The 16,152-nt window shown below is 48.2% G+C and overlaps 6 protein-coding genes across 6 annotated transcripts; 3 read left to right on the top strand and 3 right to left on the bottom strand.

Annotated features, from left to right (window-relative positions):
- Positions 1–261: 261 nt before the first annotated feature.
- On the bottom strand, positions 262–2,108 carry N7484_008997 (putative nucleotide-sugar transporter; the record flags this gene model as incomplete). The annotated part of the gene is made up of 2 exons (XM_057119384.1): positions 262–1,599; positions 1,662–2,108. 2 exons carry the CDS (start codon positions 2,106–2,108, stop codon positions 262–264), a joined length of 1,785 nt encoding a protein of 594 aa, XP_056968939.1.
- Positions 2,109–3,121: 1,013 nt separating this feature from the next.
- Positions 3,122–5,294, top strand: N7484_008996 (glycoside hydrolase family 15 protein; the record flags this gene model as incomplete). Its single annotated transcript, XM_057119383.1, has 3 exons — positions 3,122–4,886; positions 4,959–5,023; positions 5,085–5,294. 3 exons carry the CDS (start codon positions 3,122–3,124, stop codon positions 5,292–5,294), a joined length of 2,040 nt encoding a protein of 679 aa, XP_056968938.1.
- A 139-nt stretch (positions 5,295–5,433) lies between these two features.
- Positions 5,434–8,333, top strand: N7484_008995 (uncharacterized protein; the record flags this gene model as incomplete). Its single annotated transcript, XM_057119382.1, has 4 exons — positions 5,434–5,456; positions 5,695–6,019; positions 6,088–7,806; positions 7,863–8,333. The coding sequence occupies 4 exons, from the start codon at positions 5,434–5,436 to the stop codon at positions 8,331–8,333; spliced, it is 2,538 nt and encodes an 845-aa protein (XP_056968937.1).
- A 259-nt stretch (positions 8,334–8,592) lies between these two features.
- On the bottom strand, positions 8,593–9,604 carry N7484_008994 (class II aldolase/adducin family protein; the record flags this gene model as incomplete). The annotated part of the gene is made up of 3 exons (XM_057119381.1): positions 8,593–8,829; positions 8,886–9,256; positions 9,325–9,604. Coding segments are annotated over 3 exons (888 nt in total), but the record flags the coding sequence as incomplete, so codon positions are not given.
- Positions 9,605–11,319: 1,715 nt separating this feature from the next.
- On the bottom strand, positions 11,320–12,671 carry N7484_008993 (uncharacterized protein; the record flags this gene model as incomplete). The annotated part of the gene is made up of 6 exons (XM_057119380.1): positions 11,320–11,752; positions 11,821–12,007; positions 12,057–12,082; positions 12,395–12,436; positions 12,486–12,515; positions 12,568–12,671. The coding sequence occupies 6 exons, from the start codon at positions 12,669–12,671 to the stop codon at positions 11,320–11,322; spliced, it is 822 nt and encodes a 273-aa protein (XP_056968935.1).
- A 766-nt stretch (positions 12,672–13,437) lies between these two features.
- On the top strand, positions 13,438–13,827 carry N7484_008992 (uncharacterized protein; the record flags this gene model as incomplete). Its single annotated transcript, XM_057119379.1, has 1 exon — positions 13,438–13,827. One exon carries the CDS (start codon positions 13,438–13,440, stop codon positions 13,825–13,827), a length of 390 nt encoding a protein of 129 aa, XP_056968934.1.
- Positions 13,828–16,152: the final 2,325 nt, after the last annotated feature.

Below are 16,152 nucleotides of genomic sequence, written 5' to 3'. Positions count from 1 at the left end.
AAAAATAAAACAACATCCGCCTTCGGACCAACCCAGAGTACTCATCGCTCTATAAAACCAAAGACATCGTTTACATCAAATATTGGTAAACACAAGGTCCAAAGGCTGAAAACAACTCGTTGATCCCGTGGGTTCAACCCACACGAAGAACTAAAAGAAGAGAGGACTGTGCAAGTCACAATACAAAAAGCACCCACTCCAAGATGGTGTATAGATGAATCAAGTTTAGGAAAATAGGTATCAAGAATGAAGATAGAAAGGCTAGTGATTCATGGGAGTGTGTTGCCGCACTGGCGAAATAGATGAAGTAGAGTGGACGCCTGGGGATGCTTCCCGATCAGACGCCTGAAGATGTGCGGGGAATGCCTCGGACATGGAGGTGATGGTTGGAGGGGCGGACTTAATGGGCGACCCAGGGCCGTCATTCTCGGGTATAGTGGATGTGGAAATCGTAAGCCCCTGCATGGCACCGCTGGCGCGGACACGGAACGAGCGGCGCTGGTCGCCCGTTCGTGAAGCATGCAGGTCGTCGTCGAAATGATCCCCCGGGACAACACTGATCAGGCCCGGCTCGGGATTTGCGACGCGGCGGTAATCGCTAGTCTCTGCTCCACTAAGCTCTGTATCCTCGGTGTCGGAGTCTGGACTACCCTCACGGCTCCAACTTTCTCGTGCTTCGCTGCGCATCCGCGAGATCTTCATATAATTGTAGCATGCAATACTGCCAATGGTAACAACAAGGCCAGTCACGTTAACCGGAGTTAATTTGTCATGGAAAATGATACCCGCCGCACTAATGGTCACCACTTCCTTGAAGATACCGCAGATACTCAGGGTGACCACCGAAGAGCGTTTAAGCAGGGCGAATTCAGATGAAATCATACAGAATGCCAGAACTCCAGGGAAAATCAGCAGGCAGGCTCCCATTGCCGTTCCATGTTGCTCAGCGAGTTTAAGGAAACCTCCGTGTATCTCGTTGGGGCCCTCCACAGTGAGGGCAATGACGATAAGAGAAAGAAACATGACGGGTGTGAGAAGGAAGAGAGTCGAGAAGGGGTTTGAGGTTGCCGGATGACGAAGCAGAAGAATCTGTGTCAAACCCCATCGAAACCCGGAAAAGAAGGCGGAGGCAATGACAAGGGTGAAACCGAGTGCATTGAATGCAGTCTCGCCGGCAACCATCATAACAACACCAATTGTCATAGCGGCGATGACCACGATCAGTTTCACCGACGGAGATTCAAGGCGGAAAAGGAAAGCAAAAAGCAGAACGAAGGCGAGTGCAGATGATTTGCACATTGTGAGGAAAGTGAGGGAAATGAACTTCAACGACATGTTGCCTAGACCAACGTCAAGGGACGTTGCTGCCCCGCAAGGGACGAGGCGCGTGAAGTAGAAAAATTTGGTGAGTACCGGCTCCTTTTTGGATTCTTCGACGGGGGAGCTGGCGGCAGACTCCATGGGGTGACTCGGGCGCAATGACGGGAACAAGTATAGTAAAAGACTGGCGAGTGTGAATTGAACAGCCATGTGCAAGCTCGTGGTGAAAAGAGGATACGGGAAGACGACATCGCTCTCGGAAAACATCCACTTGTTATACTGTGATAGAGAAAGAGTAAGCTTCATGTGTTTGGGAGAACAAGATCTTGGGATCGCCTCACGATGGAAATTGACAATGAGAAGAAATACCACATAAGGATCAGACCTGCGTTAGCCATGAGTTTCTTGACAACATTGCGATCCGCCAGACCGAGCTGAAGGAGGCCATTATAAGATTTTGTGTCGGCGATGCGAGCATCCAGCTTGCGGCGTTGTCTGCGCCGTCGACGTCGCTGACGTCTCTGACTTGCTGTAAGACCAGTCTCCTCATCGTAGTGATCATCATCTGAACTAATGTCTAGCTCGCGTGTGTCCATCGCCGCTGCTGAGAGATCCGACGTATCAGTGTCCTCGGCCGTCAACGGTTCTTGTTCGTCCCATTTGTATCTGTCGTCTCCTGGTCGAAGACTGTCATCTCTCCGTTCCGAGGAGCCCGGCTGCCCCGGCCGAGTCGCCCCTGTGAGCATCGAGCTTCGCCGTCGGTGGTGGTTCGAGGCTGGCAACCCCATATTGGAATTTGGGTTTAAACGCGGGAGGGGATGGGGGAGATGAAAGCTGTGAGCCCCATGAGGGTGCGACCGGGAGAGTTCACACGACCCTTTATTGACGTGGGGGGGAAGCCTCGAATCAGGATCGAGGAAAGGGGTGGATATCTCCCAGTGGTTTTTAGCGAATGTCGGAGAGTTATGTTGGAAGGTGAATGGGGAAAGGAACTAAAGGAGTGAAGTGGTAAAAGCGGTCACGCAGCTCACCAAAAACAAGAAAAAAAAAAGAAAGTTGTTGAAGAAACGATCGAGATTGGCGGTGATGGATCGCACCCTTCTCGCCGGGTGTTTTTCTCCTCTTCCCACTTCATTTCAAACTTGAACTATTACTGGTCGCCACAACTCCACCTTGGCCCAGCTCCACTGTCCGGTCGATCCGGGGTCTAAGGGGAAAATGCACACCAAGGAAATGCAGGTCAGGCATGGTCGCGTGTCATTGGCGGGTTACAACTCCCGAATTCCATCTCCTATGGCGATATTACTAGGATCAGGTCGATATTCGATTTGGGTTGACAATGAGACAACTGCTGCCTGAGCTCTAAGCTTGAAAATGATTGAAAGGGTGTATCACGGACTTTGTTCATCAACTCCGCTCGTTGGGGGCTGATAAACTCCCAAGAAGATCACGGCATTGATGGTCCCAAACTCCGCTTGGGGGAGCTATCAGTTCTTCCATAATGATGATGTGTATCCCTCCGTCGAGCACAGGAATCAATGATCGACCCTCATTGGCAGAGCCACCTTAGATCATTAAGTATGACCCCAATTGGGAGCCATTATCATCATCATGTCGTTGCTCCCTAGGACATCCGGTCAATATGTGCGATCATATATCTTTCCCGGTGCGGTCGTGCCGAAGCTTTCTGGGTTGTTCTCTTCTACTTCTGCAGCCACTCTTGCATGAGATTTGTATCAGTACTGTCGGCTATTATTTTCTTCTCGAGACATCATTACACGGCTTTATCATCATTAAAACCATGACAGAGTACACGTATAATGCCATTGAGGATTATGGTCTGATTGGCGATATGCACACCTGTGCTTTGGTGAGCAAGGGCGGCAGCATGGATTACATGTGCTGGCCGGTATTTGATTCCCCTTCAGTCTTTTGTCGTCTTCTAGATGAAAAGAAAGGAGGTTTCTGGTCTATCGAGCCACACAAAACAGTGGTCGAACACCACAGCAAGCAACGATATCTGCCGTATTCGAATATATTGGAAACTCGCTGGACCAATGATGGTGGTGTTGTGACAATGCTGGATTATTTCCCAGTCACGCCCAAGAAGAATGCTCAGTCAGGCCGACTGCTGGGAGGATACTGTCCATGCAACGACCCCGGTACCAACCGCTTTAAGTCAGGACTGCAGCATTCGGGCGTGATCAGGAAACTTGAGTGCGGTCGTGGATCAATGGAGCTGCAGATAGAGCTCTTTCCTGCTTTCAACTATGCCAGAGATGCACACAACACCCGTGCGAAATTGGAAAATGACATGTTCAAGCATCGACTGCAGACGATGCACTTTGAGAGTCTGACAGAGCGGCTGCAGCTCGAAATCTTCGCGGATAGCCGGGAGCCAGAGAAGCTCGGATACCCAAAGGCTAACATGACTTTGGAAGAGCGACCAGGCTTGCAGGGCCGTGGGCTGGTGGCCCGGATCCATTTGTCTGAGGGACAGACTCTGCACTTTGTTCTGCACAGCCCCGAGAAGGCGGTGCCCAATTCCGCCATGATGGCTGCATACCTGGGCAGGATGGAGGAGGAAACATCGGATTATTGGACAGATTGGACTCGCAAGTGCGAGTTTCGGGGCCACTATCGAGAGACAGTGGAGCGCAGCTTGTTGATTCTGAAGCTCCTCACCTACAAGCCCACAGGCGCAATTGTCGCTGCGCCCACATTTGCACTTCCAGAAAATGTGGGCGGCTCTCGAAATTGGGATTACCGCTATTCTTGGGTGCGAGACACGGCTTTTACCCTGTATGTCTTTTTGAAGATGGGATACAGCCGCGAGGCGGAAGCCTATGTGACCTTTATCTTCGAGCGGATTCTCCCGCATGCGGCTCAGGATGTTGTTCCGGGAAGCAAACGCCCTTTTCTTCCGCTCATGTTCACTATCAGAGGCGAGTACGACATTCCCGAAGTGGAGCTGGAACATCTCGATGGGTACAGGGGGAGCAAGCCAGTCCGCATTGGCAACGCTGCTGTCTTCCACACTCAGTTGGACATTTACGGCGAGCTCCTGGACAGCATCTATCTATACAATAAGCATGGAAATCCCATCACTTACGACCAGTGGGCTTCAATTCGACGCATGGTTAACTATGTGGTCAGTATGCGAGACCAAAAAGATATGTCAATTTGGGAATCTCGTGGCCAGGTCCAGAATTTTATTTATTCCAAGGTTATGATGTGGGTGGCATTAGACCGCGGCATTCGTCTTGCAGAGAAACGATCTAGTCTGCCATGTCCTGACCGATTCAGATGGATTCAGGATCGCGACGAGCTTTATGATGAGATTATGACCCGAGGGTTCAATACTGAACGCCAGCACTTCTGCCAGAGCTACGAAAACCCTGACGTCCTTGATGCGTCCATTTTGATTGCCCCCTTGGTCTTCTTCGTGGCGCCGAATGATCCGCGTTTCATCAATACCCTGAAAAGGATTCTGCAAAATGAAGAGAAGGAGGGTCTCTGCAGTGCCAAGATGGTGTTCCGATACGACCATGAGAAGGCCAATGACGGTGTGTACTTTTTCGCGGCGGAGATTAAGATTTTTCAGCCTTCAATCCGTTGCTGATGCTCGTGTTTCACAGGTGTGGGCGGAGGCGAAGGTGCTTTTATTATGGTTACCTTCTGGCTTGTTGAGGCCATGGCCCGAGTATGTGCCATCCCTAACGTTACTCCATTATTTGACCCCTCATTAACTCCTCGATGTATAGGCTGCCCAATACGATGTTCCGATTCCCAACATCTGGAAGCTGGCGCTCTCCCACTTCGACAATATCCTGTCATACTCAAACCACTTGGGGATGTTCTCGGAAGAAGTGGCCATCTCAGGCGAGCAGATGGGCAACACTCCTCAAGCATTCAGTCACTTGGCATGCATTAGTGCAGCCATGAATCTGGAGAAATTGGGTCGCGATGAATAAATACTGATAGAGCGTAGTCCGATGAAAGCTTTGCTTACCCAATTTTTTTTCCAAAAAGAAAAAGAAATTGCCATCTAGATATTTCGCTTGCAGTTATAAAATTCACCTAATATTATTTAAATTTGAATGCCATAAGAATATGCTTGAATTTCCAGCTCAATTGTATACTTGTAGTTTGGGGTGCATGTGGCGCTTACCTAAACCCCTTCTGATGATCCGCAGCGGAGCGATCCGTCAACTAACTCACTAGCTTATCGCTTCCCCAGACCCCTTCCTTCTCTGTCGCGCCGGCACCAGACTGATGCGATAGCTGATGCTCAAATCTAGAGCTCCTCCATTTAGGGTCAGGATATGATTTTTTACCCCGTCTTATCACTCAGAACTGTTGTCACTCGAATAGTCTCCTGATGGCGGATACCAGCTCCGATAGAGCTGATCGGCCGCGCTCCGACGGGGCCTTATCATCCGACGAAGAAGACTTCGTTTCGAGCCAAAGCACTACCTCAGTGGATCCGGAGTGTCTAGTCAAACGCCACCTCTCCTTATTTCCGAGGCTGGCCCTCGAAGCGAATTCAAGTGAAAGCTCGGACCAGAGCGCGACTCGGACTTCCACACCTGGCACTGCAGCCTCCGTCTATACCGCGTCAAGCTTCAAACCAACAGTCAAGAGCCCGATGCAGCTTCTAGAATTGCCCTTGGACGTGTTAAAGGATATTATCAAAGAGGTACGACGCGTCTTTCCCTTTTCTTTTGTCGTTTTCTGATTTGCACAAACTAACGATTGTATCAATAGGTCACCCAGACAAATGATCTTACCTCCCTCGCCTTAACATGCTCTACACTTCATGGCCTGACAGTCCCACACATGTACTCCCGATTCGATATCGTCTGGCCTGAATCTTTGAACTCTTCAGGCGATGACTATTCGGGGGTGGATGCCTTGTCGTACGGCCTATCGACTTTGGTGATGGGAGAAGACGTCTTTCATCATGCGCCGTTGGCAAGATTCGATCGACCTTCAGATGACTGCTCTCATTGCGGATGTGATATTCCACGCCATCGGACGCATCAGACAGGTAGTAGTATCGGTCGATCTCTAGCTCGACGAGGAAATCATTATGCACAGTACACCCGCACCTTTTCCATCGGCAATGGTCCACTAAGCTGGGTCCAAGAGTATTCAGTGAATCGAGAGGTAGGAAAGATGCTGGGGACACTGGTCGCCCTAGCTGTGGCGCGGATGATCAACCTTGAGGCTTTTATATGGGACATGCCGACAGGAGTGGTTCGTGAAATATGGCTTGCCCTTGCCTCCCTGGCCGACGGACCCCATGATCAATGTCGACTGGAGCGTATTTGGGTGCGGTGGCATGACAATTCCGAGAATATTCAACGCATCTCAGCAGTGCTGAGCTCCGGAAGCCGCCTGCTACAGAAGTACAAGCATGTCGAGCATCCCTCCCTATCTGTGCTACCGCCGCTCAAGAGTGTAGCCGTTCTCGACATAGATGAGATGGCTTATGTTGAGGAGCTAGCTGTCTTGATCGAACGTTCTCGTCATCGGTTGGTCGAGTTACGGATCGGCGTTGCATTGAAGGCCCACCTGTCTCCTTGGGTGGTTTGTGCCAAAGATACCGACCCGCCCACTGACTGCAATCTAAGCTGGCCAAGGGTTGGAGGAATTCTCAGCATTCTATCCAACCGTAATACTTTGTCTCATCCGAAAAATTCCTCCTGCGACTTGCTGCAGTCAGACGCGTCCACGGAGAACGACACCAGGAGCGAAGATCATATTGCTCGGCAGGGGTCGAGCTCCTCGTCATCTCTCGATCAACGACCTTCTATTAGTGCCAATGACAGTACATCATCGTCACCACCTAGCTCAAATATTACTGCTCCTAAGGCATGCGGTCCCATATATGGACCACAGAATAGCGATGAAAAGTTAAACCTCGAGGTCCTGGAATTGGAACGAGTCCCTCTCTCTATATCACATCTTTTACCCCAGCTTGACTGGACCCGCCTTACCACTCTCACTTTGATGCGTTGCGAGGAACACGAAAATCTTTGGAGGGCTCTTCGCCGAAAGTATGCGCCCCCTCAGCCACCGCAGAAACGACCACAGAAAGGGGAACGACGTCGATCAAGCCTCAGTAGGTATGATTATTCGCTCAATATTAAGCACCTGCGCACAGATACCGTCACTCCATACCTGATGCTTTTCATCAAAGACGCCCTCGCCCCGAATACTTTAGAAAGCGTTTACTTACACGAAGCCCCAACCTTTGAGTCAAACGTCAATATCGAAGCTATCTACCGCCATATTCTTCGAAAGCATCGTCTAAGTCTCCGAAAGGTTCTCATTGATGCCTCCGAGCGGAATGGAAACGTAGACAGTCTGAGCACACGTTGGCACAAGTGGATGTTCAACCAGGAAATGGTGTCTTTTGTCACTAGCGGACGAATGCCCCAACTCAGAGAGTTGGGAATGGCCATGCACTATCGCGATTGGGTAAGGATATGTCTGTGATGAGTCCGAAAGTTCTAGGCTAATTTTGATTTTTCCAGCACTATTTCCTGCAGAGACTTCCAAAGATGCCCCAACTACGCGCCTTATACTTGCCTCGTATTAGCCACTCCGTTCATCGCGATCTGAAAGAGCTCGCATTACAAGTTCTGGATATCGTTAGCATCCGTCCCGATCTTAAAATCACTTACATTGGTTTGCAATCGAAATGCTACCAAATTCTTGAGAAGAATGGGCCGAGCAACCCTACCGATTCGGATGGATCCCAATCAATGAATTCCAACTTCCACTCTGGTAGTGACGGCCTCGCCGCTTTTGACGACGAGACCATGGATACTAGTGACGACGATCAGGATCTCCCAGACAACCATGAGCTTCTTTCTGGCTTTTCTGACGAATCCGATAGCGAGTTGGAGGAAAATGGCGCTAGTCGCGTTCATTTCAAATTACAGGAAATCCTCTTTTACGATGATAAGATATCCATTTTCAAGGCCCGTCATGGTGTGATTTGATGGCGTTTACGATTTTACATGATATCGTTGCTTTGACCCTTGCTTTTCCCTTCTTCCACGCCTACCTTGTTCTATCGCCAGCCGTCTGGGTCAGGTTGTAATTTGGCGTTCAGCATGCTTTAACCTCTTTTAAGATACCACATGATCATAAGCTCGCATGAATGACATTATCAACTTATTGGCTTTCTTTGTGAAAACTTCAAATGCCGTCTTGATTTCCTTTGCACTGACTCATACAATGATTTTGCTGCCGCTATCATCACAGTAAAAACCCACCATTTGTTTTTGCAACGATCTCATCATAGTAAGGCTGGAATGCCAACCACCCTTTCTCCGGACCCCCAACTTGCTTCGACGTGAACTCCGCCTCCTCATCATTGATAATCTTCCGCTTATGACCACTACCCAGCTCAGCTGCATCGATAAGAAGCTGTGCATGGCAAGTTTTATCCAGACTGATAAACCAGAACGCCGCCTCGTCAATGCTTCCACCAACCTAGAAAAGCACATCAGCACCCAGAAAATCAAGCGAAGTCAGAGTCAATCGCTTACAGTAAGCAAACCATGATTCTGCAATATAACAGCCTTCCCAGTCCCTAGGGCCGCTGTGATCCGTCTCCCCTCCTCCCGGTCCAGTACCACACCCCCAAACTCCGCGTACACAGCATGGCTTTTATAAAAGCGCAACGAATCCTGCGTAACCATGTCCAATTCGCGACCAAAAGCGCTGAATGCCTTCCCATGGACAGAATGCGCATGACATGCAGCATTAACCTCCGGTCGGGCCTTATGGATCTCCGAATGAATAGCAAAAGCAGCTCCATTGATAGGTTCGTCTCCCTCGACAACTTCACCGTCTTCGTTCACCATAATCAGATCCGAGACTTTAATTAAGGCAAAATGCATGGATAACGGGTTAAGCCCTGGAGAGTACGGGTTGTTAGTATAAGCCATCGCTTGTTTTGCGCTTTTGCTGGGTGTCTGATCATACAGAAGTGATCTGTCAAGATGGGGTCTCGGACGGATATATGTCCTGCGACTCCCTCGTCGAATCCTCGATCAGCAAAGACGCGGAAGGCTGCGGCCAGGTGCTGTTTTCGGTAGTTTCTTTCTTCGAGGAGGGTTTCGAATATTGGATATGAGCGGATTTTGAGCTTTCGACCATCTTTGGCTAGGCCCAGGGCACCTGATGCGGCGTTGGTGCTGTCTTCATTTAGAAGAACGGTAGCGGTGGGCGCCATGTTGATGTATGACCTCGGGAGGTCGTCGGTTCTAAGTAACACTGTCTATTCAGTCGACTCTTCTAAGGTTCCCTAACTCGGCGAGTCTGGTAAATCAGGAAGTGAAGATAGCTGACCCTTAAATAACTTAACTTTATCATCTGTTCGATGGATAATTATCCGAACTCATTTTGTAAGGCTTTTTTTGTTCTATTCCTATTGGCTTGTTTCGCTGCCACCATGGCGGGGTCCCGAGGTAACTATATCCCGGCAATCTGATCTAATTACGGAATAGAGTGATGGTGTTAACCTCGGTGTCATTATACACATCACCGAGAAGTTTTGATATCTAAACAAAAGCTCACGGAATGCAATTAGTTTTAAACCCTACCATACTAGGTACTTGCGATTCGATTCCAATATCAGCCACATTCCATGTTCATTTTAGTTATTTGGGGCCATCGATAACTAGATAGTGAATACTCGCCGGTTGGTAATGAAATTGATGGATGGTTGGCTTTCTTTGGTGGCCTTTTTGAACTGTTTCCAAGTTCTAGCAATGTGGGTTGGACTTCCATGTATTGGAAACTCATCTACGATCATTGATACGATCATTAAGGACAGGCTTTTCATTGTACAAAGCAAATTATCATAGCTCAGTGTATATGAATAGTACCAAGCGCGTAATATAAGGCATGTGCTCGGCTATAAAACCGTTCTGGCTGTTATGAATGTATCAATATTTTGTGAAATTTAGCCAACTCACGGCAGCAGGGACCTGTCACCACCTACCTCGAGGAAAACCTATATGCATTTTTAGATATTTGATCATGGGCTGAGAAAACACTTCTGTTTCAAGATAGCCCAGAAATAAACCCAAGTTCGTTGGTTGCAAATCTGGTGTTTTGGAATATTTGCTGACCTTGGCTCATAAATTCTGGCATGAGTGGGTGGCACCTCCTTAGATTGATTATTTGCTTGATTCGATTGATTGAATCAAAAGAAATAATTGGGCTAATTTAAAAGTCATCCCTTGCACGTATTGCCAAGGGGCAAGCGCTCAAGGAAGGTAATAATTATGATCCATGTCTTTCCTAGTCTATCTTTAAGCCCATCACCCTCAAAACAATGCAAGCAGAAATATTAGACGCACCTGAAGGATACATCCTGCAACCAGTTGCATATATATCCCCAAACAGCGAGTGACTACTCGCCAAGGAATCTCGGTGAAGGAGTCGATTGAAATAAGCTGACTAGCAGGCCTGGCTTATACAAATAAACCTTGCGGAACGCAGCAACCCAAGACGCTGGACATACTATCTAAGCTCGCCTAAATCACAATGTCAGCATTACACCACCCAGGGGACCTGAGCTTTAAAAAACATTGTGCATCAAGCCTGACTCATCTATAGGAGGAGCTCCTTGTGATACAGATAACCACCACTCGTGGGAAAATAGCCCCCAAAACGTAAGTGGTGGCGGGCGGAAAGTTCACTAGTGAAAAGACGGAGACGACTATCTACCTAAATAGTTGACTAGAAGGTTTAATATAGACAGCGAACATTAGACTGATCCACATTTCTGTCATTAATTCATCAAGAGAATATGACAAATTCTTTAATATCCATCAAAGGTCAGAGTTCTGGCGATATTTTGACTCAACTTATCTCCTTCGATTTCAATTCCTCTTCAGTGGGTTTTCTTGCCCACACGCGGTTGCTTAACCTAATCAACTTCAAATACTTCAGCAGCTCTAGGAGAGAGACTCACATCCAATTATAACCGTGAATACGGGGGTTCTTCAGCTCCACGCGCACTTGAGCAAGGAAAACCTGCACCTCCTCCTTCGTCCACGGCTCGGGCTCTCCAAAATGTGTGAGAAGCCACATCGCCCAGCCCTCTAAAGCGGCATTCCAGTGAGCGTACTGAAGTTGTCCGACCTCCTTCAGTACCTTATCTCTCGGCCAAGGTCCTAAAGGAATCCTGCTCCTTTTCTCGTGCACTTCCACAAATCCGGCTTTCTCAATTGCGGCGCGCATCGTTTCGTGGATATTGAGTGACCGGCCGGCTCGCTCGGCACATCTAATAAACATGTCGCCCCATCTCCAAAGGTGATGTTCTTGCTTTAAGCTATCATCATCGCTGCGGACTCGTACATCGAATTCCATCTGCTCAATCCAACCACCGGGTGCGAGAGCGCTATACCAGATGTTAAAACATAAGGACTTCCTTGGTCACCGGATCAAGTATTTACGATCAAAACTCACTCGTAAGCTTGTTTGTATAGCTGCTCCCATCCCTCAGGAGGGAAGGCACCATACATTAGACGTATATGGATCAAGTCAAATGGCTCTTTCCATGTCCAAGGACGAAGCACATCATCCACTTCGAAGATGCAGTTTGGGGGCATCCATGTCACGGGTGGGGGAAACAGATCCACGCCACGAACGGTAGCTAAAGTTGTGTCAGTCCAAGATAAAATTTGGTTCGAGAAATCTTATACCTGATGGATACATGTCGGCAACATCGCTAATAATTTGTTATTAGCGCTCCTAAAACGTTGGTTCCATTGACTCACATTGCCCAGCTTCCTTGGCCGGTTCCGATGTCTAAAATATGCTATAATGTGATGTTAGGTACTCGAACGAGCATCGTCTCGGTAGATGCTTATTTACTTTGGGTGAATCCCCAATCGGGGAGCGGAAAAAAGGATTTTGATGGTGATGATCTAACACGAGAAACACCATATGGCTGAAACATATCTTGATTAATCACAGATCTTCTAGTTGACGGGACATGGAATGTATTGGAGTGTTGTGGGGAGGGGGATTTGCGACTTACCCTATTTCGAAAGCTTCAAACTGCTGGTCGTCAGAAGGGCCCCTGGGCATGTTAACTCCGCGAAAGCCCAAATAAATGCATGGGAACTAACCAGTAGTCATCATCTTTCGTGGCTTGGTATCTACATCTCACCTGAGTATCTGGAGACAACATTATCGATAAAATATACTTACCTCCGTCCGTTTTCAAACCGTCCCCTCGCGATCGTGGACGCAATCGAGGTAGTCTCCCTAGAAACGAATTCAAGTGAGAATGCGATAAGAATTATAGTCTTCATTGTAATGAGCGGCACTTACGACTGAAAGTCCTGCGGGTCTGTGCTCGCGCAAGTCGCCAAGGAGTAAAAGTCAGGGTCCTGATTGAGACGTGAGAAAAATACCATATCGGATCATGGGAAAGGGTCACTACCACCGCGATGTGTTCCATATCGGCGGTCTAGGTCCGTGGTAAGTCTGCCAAAAATTATGGTGGTGTAGGAATTTAAGGAAACAGCTGGAAAAAGAAGAGGCGGCAAAGGTGCGAAGGTGGGGAGAAGAGGGGAGGCCCGGGGAACGGCACACCTGCAGCTAAACCTTAGGATAATCCACTCCAGTCTACATCTATCACCAGGACGAAAAACGATATAAAGTTTTAAGGCGGCCGCTGGCCCACAATGAATTTGCCCTTATTGGCCCCTCTGCCGCATGCTCTTTGCCAAATGCTCACCATCAATATAATTGCGCCAAGACTGCCACCCCAGACAAATTGTGACGGGTCCTCCTTGCATGATAGATCGATCAACTTGCAGTGACGCAGCCAGTAATCATCGCGGTGATCACCTCGCCTAGCCCCATACCTTGCCACGCTCGCCCCCCTCCCCACCTCTCAAAATCGTGCTACTTTACCTCAGGGATTTCATCTTTCATCCATCTGTCATCCTAAGATGGGGGATACCAACGGATCTCTTTATACCCTACTTTGACCAATACCGGCATTATCGAACCGAACGGACCGAACGGGATTGAAAAAGACATCCGAACGAAATTGAACGTATTGACGGCAAAATGCCTCACTCTCGAACTACTACATCCTCCTCAATCGAAGCACCACCGGCACCCGATTTCCAGACGAACCCGACCTCAGAATCGAGCACGCGATCACAAAAACGAAGCTCCCGAATGAGATCTTCCTTCCAAAGAACACAAAGTAGGACCGATGAGTGGTCCCAGGGCCCAGACGGAGGATCGAGCTTCAGTTTAGTAGGCTGGTTCCGATCCCTACGCTCCAAAAGAAAGGAGGGCAAAATGGATGACTTGGAGACGCGAAATAGCGGTGTCGGGCTACGGAGTCAGTCTCCTCCTCGGCTTCCCGAGCTGGGTCTCGATAGCACAAGGCTGGAGCTGCTAGCTGAGGAGACAGGATTTTCCGAAGTGGGCCCGGACAGACAGCATTGATTGTTCAGGGGGGAATAGCGGTGAAGAAGCTCTGGATTTTTGAGAGCTTGGGTTGTTTTTATTTTGTTTTTGACTAGGTCTCGGGGAGATCGGATACCAACTATCAATTGTGGAGCATTGTCCTGGAATGTCTGGGATTGAACGGCCAGAGACAGCATCTGGGGACTTGAGATGGGATCGCTGGTTTATGTCATTGCTTTTATAACTGTTTATCGTGGCCTGCAAACAAGATACCAGAAATGGAAACCCAGAGTTTTGCTTATAGGCTGCAGCTTTGTAAATGAGAATTAATTGCGGCTTTGAATGTCAGTGTGGATTTGTCGCCTTGTAAATCACGGTCGCAAGAAGTGGATATCGACTGCATGTATAGCACCGTTTTCAAAATTCTGCAATGTTCACGCACCATATACTTCCGATTCTCGCCTTGCCGACGAGACAATGTACCCATCTCGCACCAAACAGAACACAGAACCCTTGACAGATCTGTGATCATAGCCCGCAAGACAAAAGAAAGCAACAGATTATGGCCATTTCTGTAAATATTCAAGGGGCCTTTCTTATCTCAAAGCGAGCTTCACCGTCGGACTCCACAATCGATTCCAAGTAGGCGACCATGTTGGTGCAGCCTCAACCCAGCCCAGCAGTCTATTTTGGCGTCTCCAATGAATGAAACATAGTCTCGGAAGCGTAGCCAATAGAACACTCCGACAACATGCTGTTTTCACCGACAAGCTTGGTATAGGCGCCCCACCGGTTTAATATGGTAGAAGCATCCACTCCATCTTGCGCTGGCGTAACATGGGACTGCCTCTTCGGGTCAAGTATTGTGCGCTGAGTCCCAGTGACCGGGTTTCTAGCCAGAAAGCTGGTGATCTCAACCCATTCTCTATACAAATTGCTGGGATGAGGCTGCCAAAAGTCTTCCGTCTAGTAGAGAAGGAGCTCTGCAAAATTATCGTAAGGTCGTCATTCGCATCTGTAGATGTTCGTGAGTGATCTGTCCAATTGAAACTTTGTCATAATAATATCCAAACTTCCTAGCTTCCACAAATCTCATATATCTGGTGCTTACTTTTCTTCCCAATCTTAGCCGCATCTGTGACATTTGCAGCCTTTGCATCCGAAATTAGTTCTTGGCTGCTTTGTCGTCCAATTGCTTGTCGGTGACACACTAGTGTTCTCGTCCTCCCTGGAGGAGAGCTTAATAGTCCTCGCTGCTCTCAAAGTTCGTGGCTTAGACTCCTTCCCACCCCCACCATTCCATACTCCAAATATGAATAATTTGATGCACCATGATTACCGTATGATCAGTCGTAGGAAGATTCCCTGAAGACATGCGTGAGCATGGGCGGAGGGAGAGTGCGAAAGCGAATAAATTGGCGATGTTGACCTCAATTTGGGACCAGATGAGAATTTATCAAACAAGTGTTAGCACCTAAATCCACGCCGCAGAGTTCACACTTTGAGAAGGACTTGCTTGGATCGCATCGTGAGGTACATCTGAGGAGGTGGTGTATTGACATAGGGCGCTTAAACGGACGACAGCGGGAAGAAGTCGGAGAGGAAAATTGCGATGAGTGCGCTTTGGCTTCGAGGATTGCATTTATAGCCCAGGAACCAAACCTAAAAACACTTGTGCAACGAGAAAGTAAGGCCAAGTGTGTATTCGAAAGTATTGCAGCGAAAAGACCAACTACAAATCCGATCCTACTACTTCATAGTTCATCGGTTCGATTAAATCAATAACTTTTCCTTAGTGAACCTTCTAGGTTGCGCGGTATAAACGGGGAAAGAGTCCATGTGCCGGCATCCTATTCCACTATCAAGCACGATTGAAAGAACAAACCCAACCGACGAGTTCCCCTTCGATCCATCAACTGTGGAACTTACAGCGCTGAGCGTTGAATAGAATGACTCTAGTATTTCTCGGCACAGAAAGGCCCCCAAAGGACTGTGCATGCGGCTAAACTACGAATGGCAGCGGTTGGAAGATCACCTTAATATAATTGGCCTTGTGATAAACCCCGGGATTTCAGTATCTTAGAGGGGCGGGACGTGGGCTCAGGCACGATTTTTTACATTGCGTTGTGATCCTGGAATAATCATTTTCTGTTTTCTTTTTTTTTTTTTTTTTCTTGATGCTGGAGTTTACTGGCGATGTTTCCAAGGTTCTTTCGCGGCCCTAATAGAGGAGGAGCAAGATATCATTTTTCAAAGGGTTATTTCTTTTTTTTTCTCACTTGATTTCACCAGCAGAAAATATAGATTTTTGGCTACAATTTGTTGGTCGATCAGGCCGCCTGGGTATGCATTAGTGTATACTTG

Source organism: Penicillium longicatenatum (genome assembly GCF_028827895.1).
Source record: "Penicillium longicatenatum strain IBT 33135 chromosome Unknown contig_6_segment0_segment0, whole genome shotgun sequence".
Taxonomy (NCBI): domain Eukaryota; kingdom Fungi; phylum Ascomycota; class Eurotiomycetes; order Eurotiales; family Aspergillaceae; genus Penicillium; species Penicillium longicatenatum.
The sequence above is the reverse complement of the archived record's forward strand: the minus strand, read 5'-3'. Positions and strand labels throughout refer to the sequence as shown.